The sequence below is a fragment of the Malaclemys terrapin genome, chromosome 2 (genome assembly GCF_027887155.1).
Source record: "Malaclemys terrapin pileata isolate rMalTer1 chromosome 2, rMalTer1.hap1, whole genome shotgun sequence".
Classification (NCBI taxonomy): domain Eukaryota; kingdom Metazoa; phylum Chordata; order Testudines; family Emydidae; genus Malaclemys; species Malaclemys terrapin.
Genome location: NC_071506.1, coordinates 235,294,964 through 235,308,855, shown reverse-complemented (window position 1 = coordinate 235,308,855; position 13,892 = coordinate 235,294,964). Strand labels below are relative to the sequence as shown.

The 13,892-nt window shown below is 38.9% G+C and overlaps 1 protein-coding gene across 1 annotated transcript in view; it reads right to left on the bottom strand.

Moving 5' to 3' along the window:
• THSD7A (thrombospondin type 1 domain containing 7A) overlaps positions 1–13,892 on the bottom strand; it is a 539,353-nt gene that overhangs the window by 49,809 nt on the left and 475,652 nt on the right. Inside the window, exon 16 of the mRNA XM_054020318.1 lies at positions 2,482–2,660. Coding sequence (XP_053876293.1) covers positions 2,482–2,660 — 179 coding nt within the window. The remainder of the gene's footprint in view (positions 1–2,481; positions 2,661–13,892) is intronic.

Here is a 13,892-nt window from a genome sequence, read left to right as displayed (position 1 = left end):
AACATCATTTATTAATGAAAATAGGTTTAGATTAAGGGCCAGATTGTGATCAGTTCCTGCTTGGATGTGCCTAAGGGAAGAGGGCAAGGTTCCCTTCCCACATCTTGCAACATGGGTGTGGAGTCCAGGCCCTGCCTTTCTAGTCACAACCCTGTGTGTGCCAGCTACTTGAAAGAGTGCGTGTTGAGGGCTGGAATCCGGCATGGAGAATTGAGCATGTCACATTCTCCCCAAGGATGGTGTAGCTATGGGTATGTTTTCTGGGAGACCACAGTGGAAATTCTTGCTGAACCATCTCCAACTGTAGCATGGTCCTCTGAGCCCTCTCCCCAACACACTGGTACTACAATGGCAAAATCTAACCCTTACATTTTATATTACAAACTATTGTTTACAAGTGGCTATGCCTTTCATCCTGAAGTGGTGATATGACAATGTGCTAGTTTGCTCTGTTGATTTTCTTTGAGCTGTGGATCAGGTGTGGATTAATTAAACAGCCCTGGGCAGCTGTTTGGTCATTGGCACAGACTGGGTTTGCGGGATTTCCACACTTAAGGATTTACAGTGAAGTGTATTTAATATTAAGGGATACAAACTCTTAGCTTTATGGATGGCACAGCCTCTTCCCCATGCAATCTCAGACTGCAATTTTATCTTTGTTATAGTAATTTAATATTTGAATTTTTAGCAGCTATAAAGCTGCAGCAAATAAGATCCTAGGTTATATACCAGTAGAGGGCAGCAATGCGATATACAAAAAATGAGTTCTCTAATACAAATATAGCAACTTCTCCTCTGACATCCTGAACATCTTATTATGAAATATTGTGCCACATGAATATTACAAGCAGGAAGAGATTTTTTTAATAAACTATAATTTGTTCCTATTATAATGTATTTTCTGTAATTTCAAAACAGTTTTAATATGCTCCTCCAAACCAACACAGCATTCAATGAAACTTGCGTTTTGTGTTCAAGTGGACTATAAACATAGTTTATTAGCTATAGTTTAAACACTTTCAAAACTAATTATATACCCTTAAGTAGAAACATTAAATCAACACACCATTTCATTCTGTGTTGACAAAATGTCAATAAGATGGTATTAATAACGTGCACCTTATTCGAATATGAATGGTCAGATTTTTTTTCCCCTCTGAATATTTATGGAGATGAATATGGTGCCATTTAACACGCTATCTACAAATGCAAATTAAATCCAAATGCGAGATGAATATAAATCAAAGTTGAAGAGAGACAAGGAACCCGAAAAGGCTAAAAACTGCCCAACCAAACAACTTTACACGCAGCAGATCTTACATGCCTGGCAAGGCCAGAACTTATTTTTTTTAAAAAACTTCTGTTGAGAGCTTCCTGCTTTGTGTCAGTGTTTTGTATCTACCTACAGTTCCATGAGACCCTAATGCGGCACCCCCAAGATCAATTTGGCGGACTGCTGCCCTCGGAAGGATTCTAACACCCAGATAGTTAGACGTTCAAGTTTTAGTCTCAGTCTTTTTTAAAACAAGTGCACCTGGAAGGCCAAAAACCATGTGGATGCCAATTTTGGCTATAGGATGCTAAGGAGGACACAAGGATCACACTGTGGATACTTTGAATGTTTCTGGTGTTTTGTTTTGTTTCTTTTTTGTGGTGGTGATGGGGGGAGGCGGTGGAAAGGAGGATGGGCTAACACAATGATTTCACTGATTGCATGGAGTATCTACAAGAAAGAAAGGCAGGACCGGAGGAGTGCCACCAGGCCCTTTAAAGGGGCTTTGGGGGGATTATTTTATTTTTCAGGACCAGAATTACAACATTTATCAGTCTGACAAGGAGTTTGGATCCCATGATATTTTTACAATGGAGAGCAATTTCCTCCTTAGTGAAGAAGTGGCAGTATTTTTTTAATATTTAGCTCCAGGTATTAATACTATACCAAAATATCTGCCTCAATGCATAGCTCTCATGATGATATTCAAATGGAGGAGGAGGAGACTGAACAGAATGAATTGGTATTCTTCATGGGCTGCTTACTTTGCATGTATTTTATCTATAATGTATGGCAGTGTTTGAATTAAAGAGGGGAATTTCCTGTACTGTGTAGTTCAACCTCCCTCTCTGAATAATGAGAGCTTTATCTCTTCTTTTTAAACATACTGCTGAAGAGCTGATCTTGCAAGGTGATGAGTGTCTGCAGTTGATGGTAATCAAGGCAGAATTGGGCCTTGTAAGTTTTGGCTTTGTAATACATCATATTCCATGGACTTTTAAAAAAAAAATCAACAGAGAAAAACCCTAACCCTAATTTTGCATATAAGGACTTTTTGTCTTCCACCAGTGCCGGTCCATATTATTCAATTCAAACAGCATGTGAAGTACATAGAAGGGAAGGATTCTTCACTGACTTTATATATGTAATACAATTTGTCAACACAGAAATAAAGGAATATATCGGCAAAGAAAAGTAACTGGATTTACCTGATTGACATGATCCAGCTTGGGGCAGGGTCTTCCACCATTGTAAGGTTTTTCACGGAGCCATTTAGACCTAACCTTTACCCCGCTCCCACAGGATTTACTACAGCGAGACCAATTGGACCATTCACTGAGCTTGCAGTCTGAGGGGCATGGAATAATGCAGGCTTCCTCAATGTAACCTGAGAGAATGGAAATGAAAGCAAAATCTCTTCAGCATGTTGCTCTGCCACTTCTCTCTGACACCTCAGTCTAGTTTGTTGCAAGTCTCCACAGTTTGACTTGACAGAAGTGGGTGAATGCAGAGATTTCTTTATCATTTGGGCTACATTAAATTCTGCAGGAAATTGACACACACCCCCATTGATTGTGTTGAAACAACAGCTGAGCAGCCTCAATATTATCTGATTTTGTTCTCACCAGATTTCCACAGCCTGACTTTCTAACAGCTGCTAGAGTGTAATTCATGCTGCGTTAGTCTCATGCTGCAGAAATGATAGATAGATAGATGTGTTAAAAAATCCTGCCACACAGATGAGTTACAAACCTTTACATAGTTGCATCAAGCAAATCTGCTGTGGTTATATGTATGTTAACAGTCTAACAAACTGGACCACAAGACTTGTGTTTTATCAGCTTGGAACTAGTAAACTTAATATCTTGTGACCTATTCAAGGCTAGAAAGAGAGAGTGGTCAGCCACATTACTGATTTGCAGATTAACATCCATCTGTCCTCACTAGTACACAAAGGGCTGGTCTACACTGGGGGGGGGGGGAATTGATCCAAGATACGCAACTTCAGCTACGCGAATAGCGTAGCTGAAGTCGAAGTATCTTGAATCGAATTACCTGGGGTCCAGACAGCGCGGGATCGATGGCCGCAGCTCCCCCGTCGACTGCACTACCGCCGCTCGTTCTGGTGGAGTTCCAGAGTTGACGGTGAGCGCGTTCGGGGATCAATATATCGCGTCTTAACAAGACGCGATATATCGATCCTGGATAAATAGATTGCTACTCACCGATACGGCGGGTAGTGAAGACATACCCAAAGTAATCACTCTGAAGGGGAAGGCAAATGCTTAGTTTTGGTAACTCATGGATCCTGAGAAACTGGAAGGAGGGTGTGTATAGAGATATGTAACTAGGATACCATTCCTAAATCAATGTAACAACTGACAATGCATTTCTTCTAAAGCAGAATATGTTACAACTATACTATGTGTGTGGTTTATATTAACATTTACAGTAAGAGCCATAAAAAGTTAGTATTCATCGGCCATAACCGTGCCGCTACTGTAGAGATGTCCTGAATATATATGGAATATCCCCTAAATATGTGTGTGTGTGTGTGTGTGTGTGTAAAAATTACGGTAGTATCTCAGGTACCACGTGTAATAACTTGGCAAATGTAGACTTTTTAATGAAAATTATTTTACATACAGTTGAAAAACCAACAAATTAATAAAATGATGAGATACACCTGAATCACTTATGTATTGTAAGTGAGATAGTTCTCGTACCATTGGTAGAGCAGGCTGGTCACAGTTTTACATTTATTGTCATTTAATTTCATTGAATGTCTCCTTATTTTTGTATTACTAGTGAGGACTTACCTTTGCTATACTATTCATTACTTTGTCTGCCTCTATATTGTCTCATTTTATTAATTGACTCTCTAAACAATCCCCAAGTTTTTCAATATCTTTTCATATAGAAGTTTTCCAGGTCTCTAATAATTTTAATTCCTCCTCTCTGAAGCCCTTTCTATTTCTGTTATATCCTTTTGAGATAAGAGTGAGGCTTGAATGGCATTGGGTCATGTTAGGTCAACAATTTGGCACCCCCTTCCTTTTTTTTTTGAAGCTTCTATCTTGTTCTCCAAAATTTCAGCTTTCATTAAATGAAATATCTGTAGCCATTACGGTTCTGAGGAAACAAACAGTATTTTCAACGTTAACGGACACAGTGATGGCAGCCTGAATTTGTAGAGAGCCTGAAATACTAACTCTAAGAGGTGTGGACTGTCTCATTCATCTCTAAAGGGTGCTAACTCAGGTGCCTAATGATAATTTAAATGTCAACTTATCTATTTCACTGCTCATCTAAGCAGATAAGAAAGGAGAGGGACTTTCTTATTATGATGAAACGTGCAATACATTCATTTTAATACTACAATTGAGTGGCACTTGAGATACACTTTCTTGGTTTGCAGTTTGATCTATGGAGCCAAAATGCCAGAGGGGAACAGTGGAACCTATGGGACATTTGAGTCCCACCAGAGCAGAAGGGGCTTGGCCAGTTCTGGTGACTGGTGTGGGATCATCTCATCCTGCTTCTAGAGGATGCAGTGAGACACTGTGTGCAGACCCAGGTAGACATCATTACATTGGTCACACTTAGGTCATGTTTTCAAGTTTTCTTACAACCATGACCAAAAAAACCCCCACTTAGATTCTGATGTCATGTCACATGACTCTGGGGGCCAGGTGCTTTATTCCACCTCTGCCCAGGATGCATCCAAACCCAGTGAGAGGGAGCCAAGCCTCAACATCCAAGCAGAGCATGCTCATGATCACACTTTGAGCAACTGGACAATCTACTGTGAGAGACATTCATTTTAGCTTGTCTTGTAGGTGGAGCCAGGCTTGTGGGCAAAAAACCAACCAGACAACACACTACTTTTTTCATTTCCAATTTGGGTCTGGATAAGAGTGATCAGAACTGCCCACAATATTCCAAGCAAGAATATGCTATTTATCTACATAATTACATTATAATATTTAAGTATTAATTTCCCTCCTGTTCCTTTTGCATCCTAGCAGTTTCTTTGCTTTTTTGTCCACCTCCGCATGCTGATAACCTATCATCTTCATCAACTGTGACATTAGCAACTCTATTTAAATAAATTAAACTCTGAGTGAACTGTCTTCTGCCGAGATCTTTTCTGAAGGCAACTAACACCAAACAATTATGTGCAATATTAAAAAGCAGGAATGTTTGATATATTTTATTTCCAAATATATTTGTAGACACTTTCCAGCAATGTATGTTAAGAACAAGGTGCAGTAGAAATAATAATAATAAAAAACCCCTGTACAATTAGAATATGCACATTTTACCTGTACACTCATATAAGCTCTGAATTCTGGTTCTAGTTTTCTATAGCTTGCATCTGCTTGGAACTGCTAGCTGGTTAAATATCTTTACAGAGTATGTCTTGAATTTGATCTATGTAGAGCTGTCCTTCAGAGAAAGTTGACATCTTAAAGATGATACAACTTCACAGAAGTGAATTATGAACTTGTTTATTAAGTAACTTTTGACATTCAACAGACTGACTGACTGACCAAATGATTCTTTATGAAAGGCACATTGTTTTAGACATATTTTTGAAAATCGTATGATATGCAGTGGTATGGATTGCCCTGCAGCAGAATGGGTGACATCGATTATGGATCATGTCTGGGTTAATCTTGGAATTCAGACGTGCCTGACCTCAAAGCTCCATTCTACACTAAATGTTAATGCATAAAAATCAAATTGTTAATCTTCTACAGGATGCAACGAGCACTTTAAGATGGAATATAAAGCCAGACATCCGATTTCTATATTTTGGAATATTGCAATTTGAAATGAATCATGACCAGGAAGTTAAGAGAGAACAGAAAATAACTGTCTAGCAGGATTTTTTGGCTTGTTATGAAACTCCTCCTCATGTTTTAATATCTCTAAGGTTGAGTTCATTGACATCCTAATCTACTGGATGCAAGCTTTTATCTACACTAGTTTCAACATTACTTTTACATAATTTTGCCCACATAAAACTATTTCTATTTTTAACAGTAACACTCAGTTTTAGTGTTTGTTAAATTTCTCTCTCTCCAATTAAAATCTGGAAGAAACAACTTCATCTCATTTTAGATAAATTATTCACTTTTTTCAGCAGATAACTTCAATCAATCTAGACTGGTTCAACTAGCTCATTTATTGAGACTCTAGGATAAGCCTCCAAAATATTTTAACTTTGTCTGATTGTAACTCAAGGGATTCAATTTCTCATCATCTGTCTCAGTCACAACTTCAGGCACTTTCAGATGTGAGGGCCACAAAACACCAGTAGCAGGTTGGGGGTTGTGTGTGTGGAGTGGATACTGGGATAAGAAAAGGAAACTTATGGGAACATATTTTCCTAAATGACCTACCGGATTACCACATATTTAGCTTTGTTTCCCCTGTTTGTTGATACAAAATAGGAAAATAAAGAATTCTTTTAGTGGGATAATATATGTAATACATTGTATGTATGTAGCTAAAAAAACAACAAGAAGCACTTTTTCAATTTTACACTTAGATGGCATATCAGACAAAAACATTCTATGCAAGTCAGACATTTTAATTACTTTCAACTGTATTTAAAAAGTATAATTATCCCCCAAAATGGCAAATGAATCTGTACCACAATAGCCTGTAATGATAACATGTAGTAAAAAATCTCCATATGCTTGCACCATTCAACATGAAATGTTTTAAATCACAATGCAATAAAGCCATAATTGTATCTAATACCTGAAATTCTTTACTATATTTTCACAGAGGATTTAGTAGGCAAATTACCATGTTAACACTATGTAAAAAGTTTGTGTGACCGAAGCACTACAATTCTTTACACTTCTTAGTCCATCTTCCACTCAGAGGATGCACTTTCCTGGCTAGTCAAGTCCACGGTGCTGATGGAGACTTCTCTACAAGAGTTGCCTCTATCCTGCCTCCCCACAGGCAATGGCACCAGCACCCACAAATCCCCTGTAATGATTCGGTAGTGGGAACTTTTGAATAACAAGAGCTGAAGGTAGAGAATAAGAGGGGACTCTTAGTCATTGGAGACATGGGAGAAGGAGGGTTTTTGTTGTCACCAGAGGATAGAGGAGGAAAGCAGGGAGTCACCAGGGAGGAAATACTATTAAGAGAGGAAGGGAACGAGTGAGTGAAGACTTCTAGCCACTGGTGGGAGATAGAAGAGTGTTTGACAGAAAATGGGTCCCCAGCATTAGCAGAAAGAGGGGAAAGGAAGGAGCATTCCAGGTGCAAAGAGGTCTCTAAAGGGAACAGAGAGACTGAAAGCCTTTCCAAGGAATGAATGGAGTTTATGTTCAGGGAAAAGAGGCAAAGTGATTGAAGAGGAGAGACACAACCTGGGAGATATTAAAGGGAAAAGAGGGACAGAGGAGGGAAGACAGGAAAGAACAGACAGGGATAAAAGGAAGAGGGAAGGAGAGCAGACAAAGAAGGGCAGAAGGTGGGTATGATACTTTCTCAGGGTACCGGAACTGTAAGTTATCTTGTTACACCTCTGCCTCAGCGAGAGAGAGATTTGCTGATACTAGACTGTGTGTCAGCTCCTGATACTCCAGTGCATTAGCCAGTCCAACAAACTCTTCAGGACTCTGCCAGCCCCTATTTCACCTTGCAGGTAACACTTGGAGCACTTCAGTTAATGACTCCCCTTGTAGAACATTGCCCTGCAATATCCAGCCTCTGTCACTGGACACTCTCAGAAATTACCAACTCCACTGTCTCCAAAGAGATAAGACACTCACCAGCCTGTTGGCTTCATGGACAATGCACACTTTACTTTAATATATTGCACTGAGATGAACTTATAGTAAAACCAAGAATAAGTTTATTAATAAAGAACAGAGATTCAAGTGATGCTAAGCAAGAGTAGTAGAAACAGAAAATGATTACAAATAAAACAAAAGTACAAGTGACTAAAGCTTAACAGGCTACAATTCTTGACTAAGGAGGTCTCTCGCCAAAAGCCTCCTCCCAGTGTCACAAGCTTTCCCCTGGCCAGGATCCTGTGTTCATGGATACAAAAAGCACTGTGGTTCTTGCTCCCTCAGTGATGGATAGCCAGACTGTCCTTTCCCCCACAGATAGTCAAATAAATCATTGAAATGTATCCTTTGAAGTACACCCCCAGGCAAATTTCCTCTCCCCTGCTGTTCTTCAGGGTGCAGACTCCATGCTGTCTATGCTGTTCTTCGAATCCTTCCGATAATTTACTTTTCCTGTTGACTCGATATGGACCTATAATTTCCATTGTCTTTGGCTACTCCTGCTCCATTTACATTCGACATCTAGGCAGATAGGAAAGTCAACATTCCTTTGTCTACGGAACCTTTAATCACCCTGCCTGGTTTGCTTGGTTTAAATGTCTTTTTTGTATAAACATACAACTTCTTAACTGTTATTTGTGCACACATCATACAATGATCATGATGGCCAGTATGAAATAAGTTTTCGTTTGATATCTCATATGATATTCTTTGTAGATAAATATCATGAAAGCAATGTGTTAGATGTAGAGAGTTGTTCAGGCCAGACAGGAGTTTCTCTTACATGGCAGTGAAAGCTCACCGTGTGGCAATAAGAGAGCTCAGAGGACAGACTGAATGGGGAAAGACAGACATGAGATAGGAAAGAAAAACAGAAAGAGAAGAAGAGGAAACAGAAGAAGAAATAAATGGAGACAACACATCCTGCCAGAAACAGCCTTTTCTGCCAAGCACAGACGGAAAATGATGCCCCAAGAGCTGATTCAGGTATCTCCTGACCAAAACTAGGGAAACAAACAAAAGAACCTCCTTCCCAACTAAAAATAAAAGACAAAGAGAAGTAAGTATGGGGAGGCCATCACATTGTTTGGCATTACAATCTTTGGAAATTGTGTCAATTTTCAAAAATATTTAAGAGAAAAATCACAGTGTCTAACTACATTTGAGATCTGAAAGTCTTTGCCAAACTAATTTGGTCTCTTTGGCATCTTTTCTTCCTCTCAGTTCCTTCTCTATTTCATCTTGAATCATCAGCCGACCCAGTGTCTAGCCAGAGCTAAGCCACAAGAGACCTTTGGGACATATGCAGGAGCAGCCATCAACATCATGATCTCCTCCAGCTCCCCTCGACTTCCTTCTGCAGTGCTCCATTCCACCTCTTGGCATCCCAGCTGGCCTGCACATTATCATCAGATTTATCTTGCACACTTACAGCTCATACTCAGAACACTAATAGAGAATCATTTGTAATTAATCCATGCAGTAAAATAAACAATTAAATAAAAATGTTGAAAAAATGGTTACAAATTATAAATTCAAGGAAACTGCAATCTGCTTGCAGATATCTATGTGACCAGAGAAGATTAAATTAGATAAATTGCCTATAGAAAATGATTCATTTTACTCTATTCTCCAGTCTTCTTATGCCACTTTTCATCAAATGCATCTCTGAAGGCGTGTCATCACCACCTACACATTTTTGCATGTTTCACATAGACATGTGCTTTCACATGCTGCCTAGGCACACCTATCTCTTCCTTCTCTCTTCTTTACTTCATCAGTGTAAATATATTCAATGCAATGCAAGCAAAAAAAAAAAAAAATTATGATGCCAAAGAGATAACACTGGGATATTCCTACACTTGGAATATCCCAGTGTTAGCTACCTAGTTTATAAAAGGACAATTTTAAACTTGGGTCTAGGCAACTAATTCCATATTTAAACACCTAAACAAGACCCTGTTTCAGCAATATACTTATGTGCAGTCAATGAGACTACTCATATGCTTAAAATTAGGCATGAGCTTAAGGACTTTGCTGAATCAGGCCTAAAGTGGATGATTTCCAGAGATGCAGAGCACCCAGGACTCCCACTAAGGTTATGTCTACATTTGGAGGTGGCGGTGTGATTCTGAGCTTGAGTAGAAGTACTCAGGCTAGCTTTCACTGAGCTAGTGCATTAAAAAATATTAAGGATGTAGCCACAGTAGCATGGTCAGTGGTGGCACGGGCTAGCTGCCATTAGCATGTACCCATGAGGTTCAGGTGGGTTTCTACTTAGAGTGACTAGCCTGTGCCACTGCTCACTGATCCCCATGCTATTGCAGCTACAGACTTACTATTTTTAGCGTGCTAGCTGAATGAGAGCTAGCACAAGAATGGCTACTTAAGCTGGGGATTACTCCCACAGCTCCAAGTGCAGACATACTCTGTGTCAATCAGAACAGATGATGCTCAGCACCTTTGAAAAAACTGTGCTTTGTTGCTTAGTTTTAGTTGCTTAGTTTTAGTTACTCATGTTTGCAATTTTTCACCATGCTGTAAAAATATCAAAAAGTTAGGAGAAGATGCTGATCAGAGATATGGAGAACTTATATATAGACAGGGCTGGAAAGTAACATGTAGATTCTTTTAAGAAAAGGACAACTAAACTAATCAGGATTTAATCATGCAGCAAATTCTGATCATGAGTTTATGAAGTGGACATCCATCTACTATGAATTGGACTGAAATTACTAAACAACCTCATGTTTACCATTGAACCAACATCAACTAGCAATGTCCTTCAGCCACTACCAACCTGGATTCAAACTTAGGGGTGATAGTTTGCCCCATGACCAATTTCCTGAGCTACTTGCACCACCAAGTAAAAAGTTATTTAAGGATATGATGGAAAATTGTTACAACAGAGTTAAGTGGACTTCATCCCTTGCCTGATGACAAGGCAGTCAAAGTAGGTGGACTTAAGATTCTTTCTATTCACAAAGTGCTGATGTCTGCATGTAAAGTCTGACTCCAATTGGGTTGAGTTTGTTGTGCTGTAGCTTGGAATCATTATGGATGTCTTAAAAACTTAGTATTTGGAGATCAACACAGCAGCTGGCTAGTTATTACCCCATGCATGAGAGCAGAACAACTATCCTGCTTCTTTCTTGCAAGTACTGCCCTCTGCTTCCAAGAGAGAAATTGTGGCACGAGAGTTTTTTATGCTATATAATTTGTAGAAATATATCTTTCTTGAGATTGATCTTCCAGGACTGGGAGAAGAGCACAGCTGTCTACATTTCTCCTGGCTTTAAAAGGTATTTGTTCTTTGTCCAGGTGTGCTTATATTTGTGACTCTGTCACAATATCCCATGGAATGATAAATTGCACTACAGCATGTCCTTTTTCTTATTTTCAGGATTACCTTTCAAGACTTCAATGCCAAAGAACGACTGTTAATACTTAGTGATCTTCTGCATCAGCAGTTCTGTCTCTGGAGGACTAAATACAGGCTTCATGTGCTCTCTGAGTTGATGGATGTCTCCTGAGTCTGACCCATTGACAGAAAGAGTATCTTGGCACCGGCAGTAGTGGTGGCAGAGGATGAGAAGGCAGCAAGGTGTATGAGCAAGAACAATCTATACCACGACTGTTCTCTTGCCTAGAACTTGCCAAATTGCTCCTGGCTACAACATACTGTTGGCAGCGATTTTTAGACTTACAATCAAATGCAGTGTCAAGGGCAATGTCTAAGCCAGTATTTGAGCTAAAGCTGAAGGATAATGCTTCCATCTGCTTTAATGTATAATTCAAGTACATTTATTCAAACTATACTTACTAAGCACCTCTTTTTGAATTTCTTGATGACTACAGCATCATCTCAACAATACCCCTGCCTGGCCACAAAGATGTTCATGTAGAAAATGTTACAAATTCAAAGGCAACATATTCTAAGACAGCATACAAGGTGTATCAAATACAGTACCTTATATATACCATATATATACCATATGGAAAAGTAAAATACATGCCCTAATAGTGTTTATAATAGACTTAAGGGGTAGAGCTAAGATGCAAGTACACTAGCATTGTATTAAATATAGACTTAGATAAGATATTGCCATGGAAATAACATAATGTGTTTTATAAAGGTATGCTTAATGAAAAACAAAAAATGTTTCATCTCAATTTCTACATTCTTTATTTTCCTTTTATAGATCTATATTGCTGTAGAGTAGTTTAAAAAGGAAAAGACAAAGAGAAAAAGAATTGATAAAAGTGGACGCAGGAAGTTATAAACTTATGTTTGAGACCACATGGACATTTTTATAACATTTGAAATTTGGCTATCAGGCACATGAGCAGTTCAATAAGAAATTCCTTGCTTCACATAGCTACTCTCAACAGATGTTGCAAAAGATATTCACTGATACACAAATATTCCTCTATAATCCCCTGCATAAGCCTTGTAGCCATAGACTGCTTTGTAGAGTCAGCACAAATCAATGTATCTCATTTAATTAATGCTAAAGGGGGAAATAATCTCACACTAATAAGGCAGCCGACAAACTATCCAGGACTGGTTGATTGTGCCTAAGGTCTTAACAATAAACTGACATGAATTAAGAAGGGTTATACGACCTATATAAAAAAATGTACAACAGTTTGCCATGCTAGCATGCTGATTCCCTGTATAAGAGAACATGTCTCAGTTTATGTGGGTCAGGAATCATAATTACTATATGAAGGAGAGAAACTAAATACTGTAGAATAAATAAAGTGGTTTATATGCAGTACTGTAGAATAAATAAAGTGGGTTATATGCAGTACAGTAGCTCTTTGCTTTTCATGATCAGGATACAAATACAAGTGTGTGTGTGTGTGTGTGTGTGTAGAAAGTGAAAAAGGAAAAGTTACTTACTTGTTCCCATAATATAAGAACTAGGGGTCACCAAATGAAATTAATGGGCAGCAGGTTTAAAACAAATAAAAGGAAGTTCTTCACACAGTGCACAGTCAATCTGTGGAACTCCTTGCCTGAGGAGGTTGTGAAGGCTAGGACTATAACAGGGTTTAAAAGAGAATTAGATAAATTCATGGAGGTTAAGTCCATTAATGGCTATTAGCCAGGATGGGTAAGGAATGGTGTCTCTAGCCTCTGTTTGTCAGAGGGTGGAGAGGGATGGCAGGAGAGAGATCACTTGATCATTACCTGTTAGGTTCACTCCCTCTAGGACACCTGGCATTGGTCACTGTTGGTAGACAGGATACTGGGCTGGATGGACCTTTGGTCTGACCCAGTATGGCCAGTCTTACGTTCTTATGTTGTTCTTACAAGTTTTTTGTTCCAACAGCAATTATAATTTAAACTTTAAAGGAGCCACACAGGAATTTTGCACTTGCTATTTACTGTATTAAATAAACCATAATAATACTTTGGTAAAAATGTGCTCAGTTGTTGATGACATGTTATTTCCCCAAACTAAAATGAACACCAATGATGACAGAGATAGGCTACAAAAAGCAATTGTGTGTTTTGTAAAGAAAAGGCTGCAGTTAATTGCACGTCATATTTTCCTACTTTCCCAGCAAATTACTGGAACCAATATGAAACCAAGCAGAGATCACAGAACTAGAAAACAGAGGGTCTATGTCCACAGTGAGAGAAATGGAAAAATCTCTCTTTTATATCTATCTATCTATATACAGAGAGAGAGAGAGAGAGAGAGATCTACAGTAAGCACTGTGGACATAGCACTTTCCTGAGTGACCATAACTTACTCCCTCGATCCCACAAACTTACCCTTACT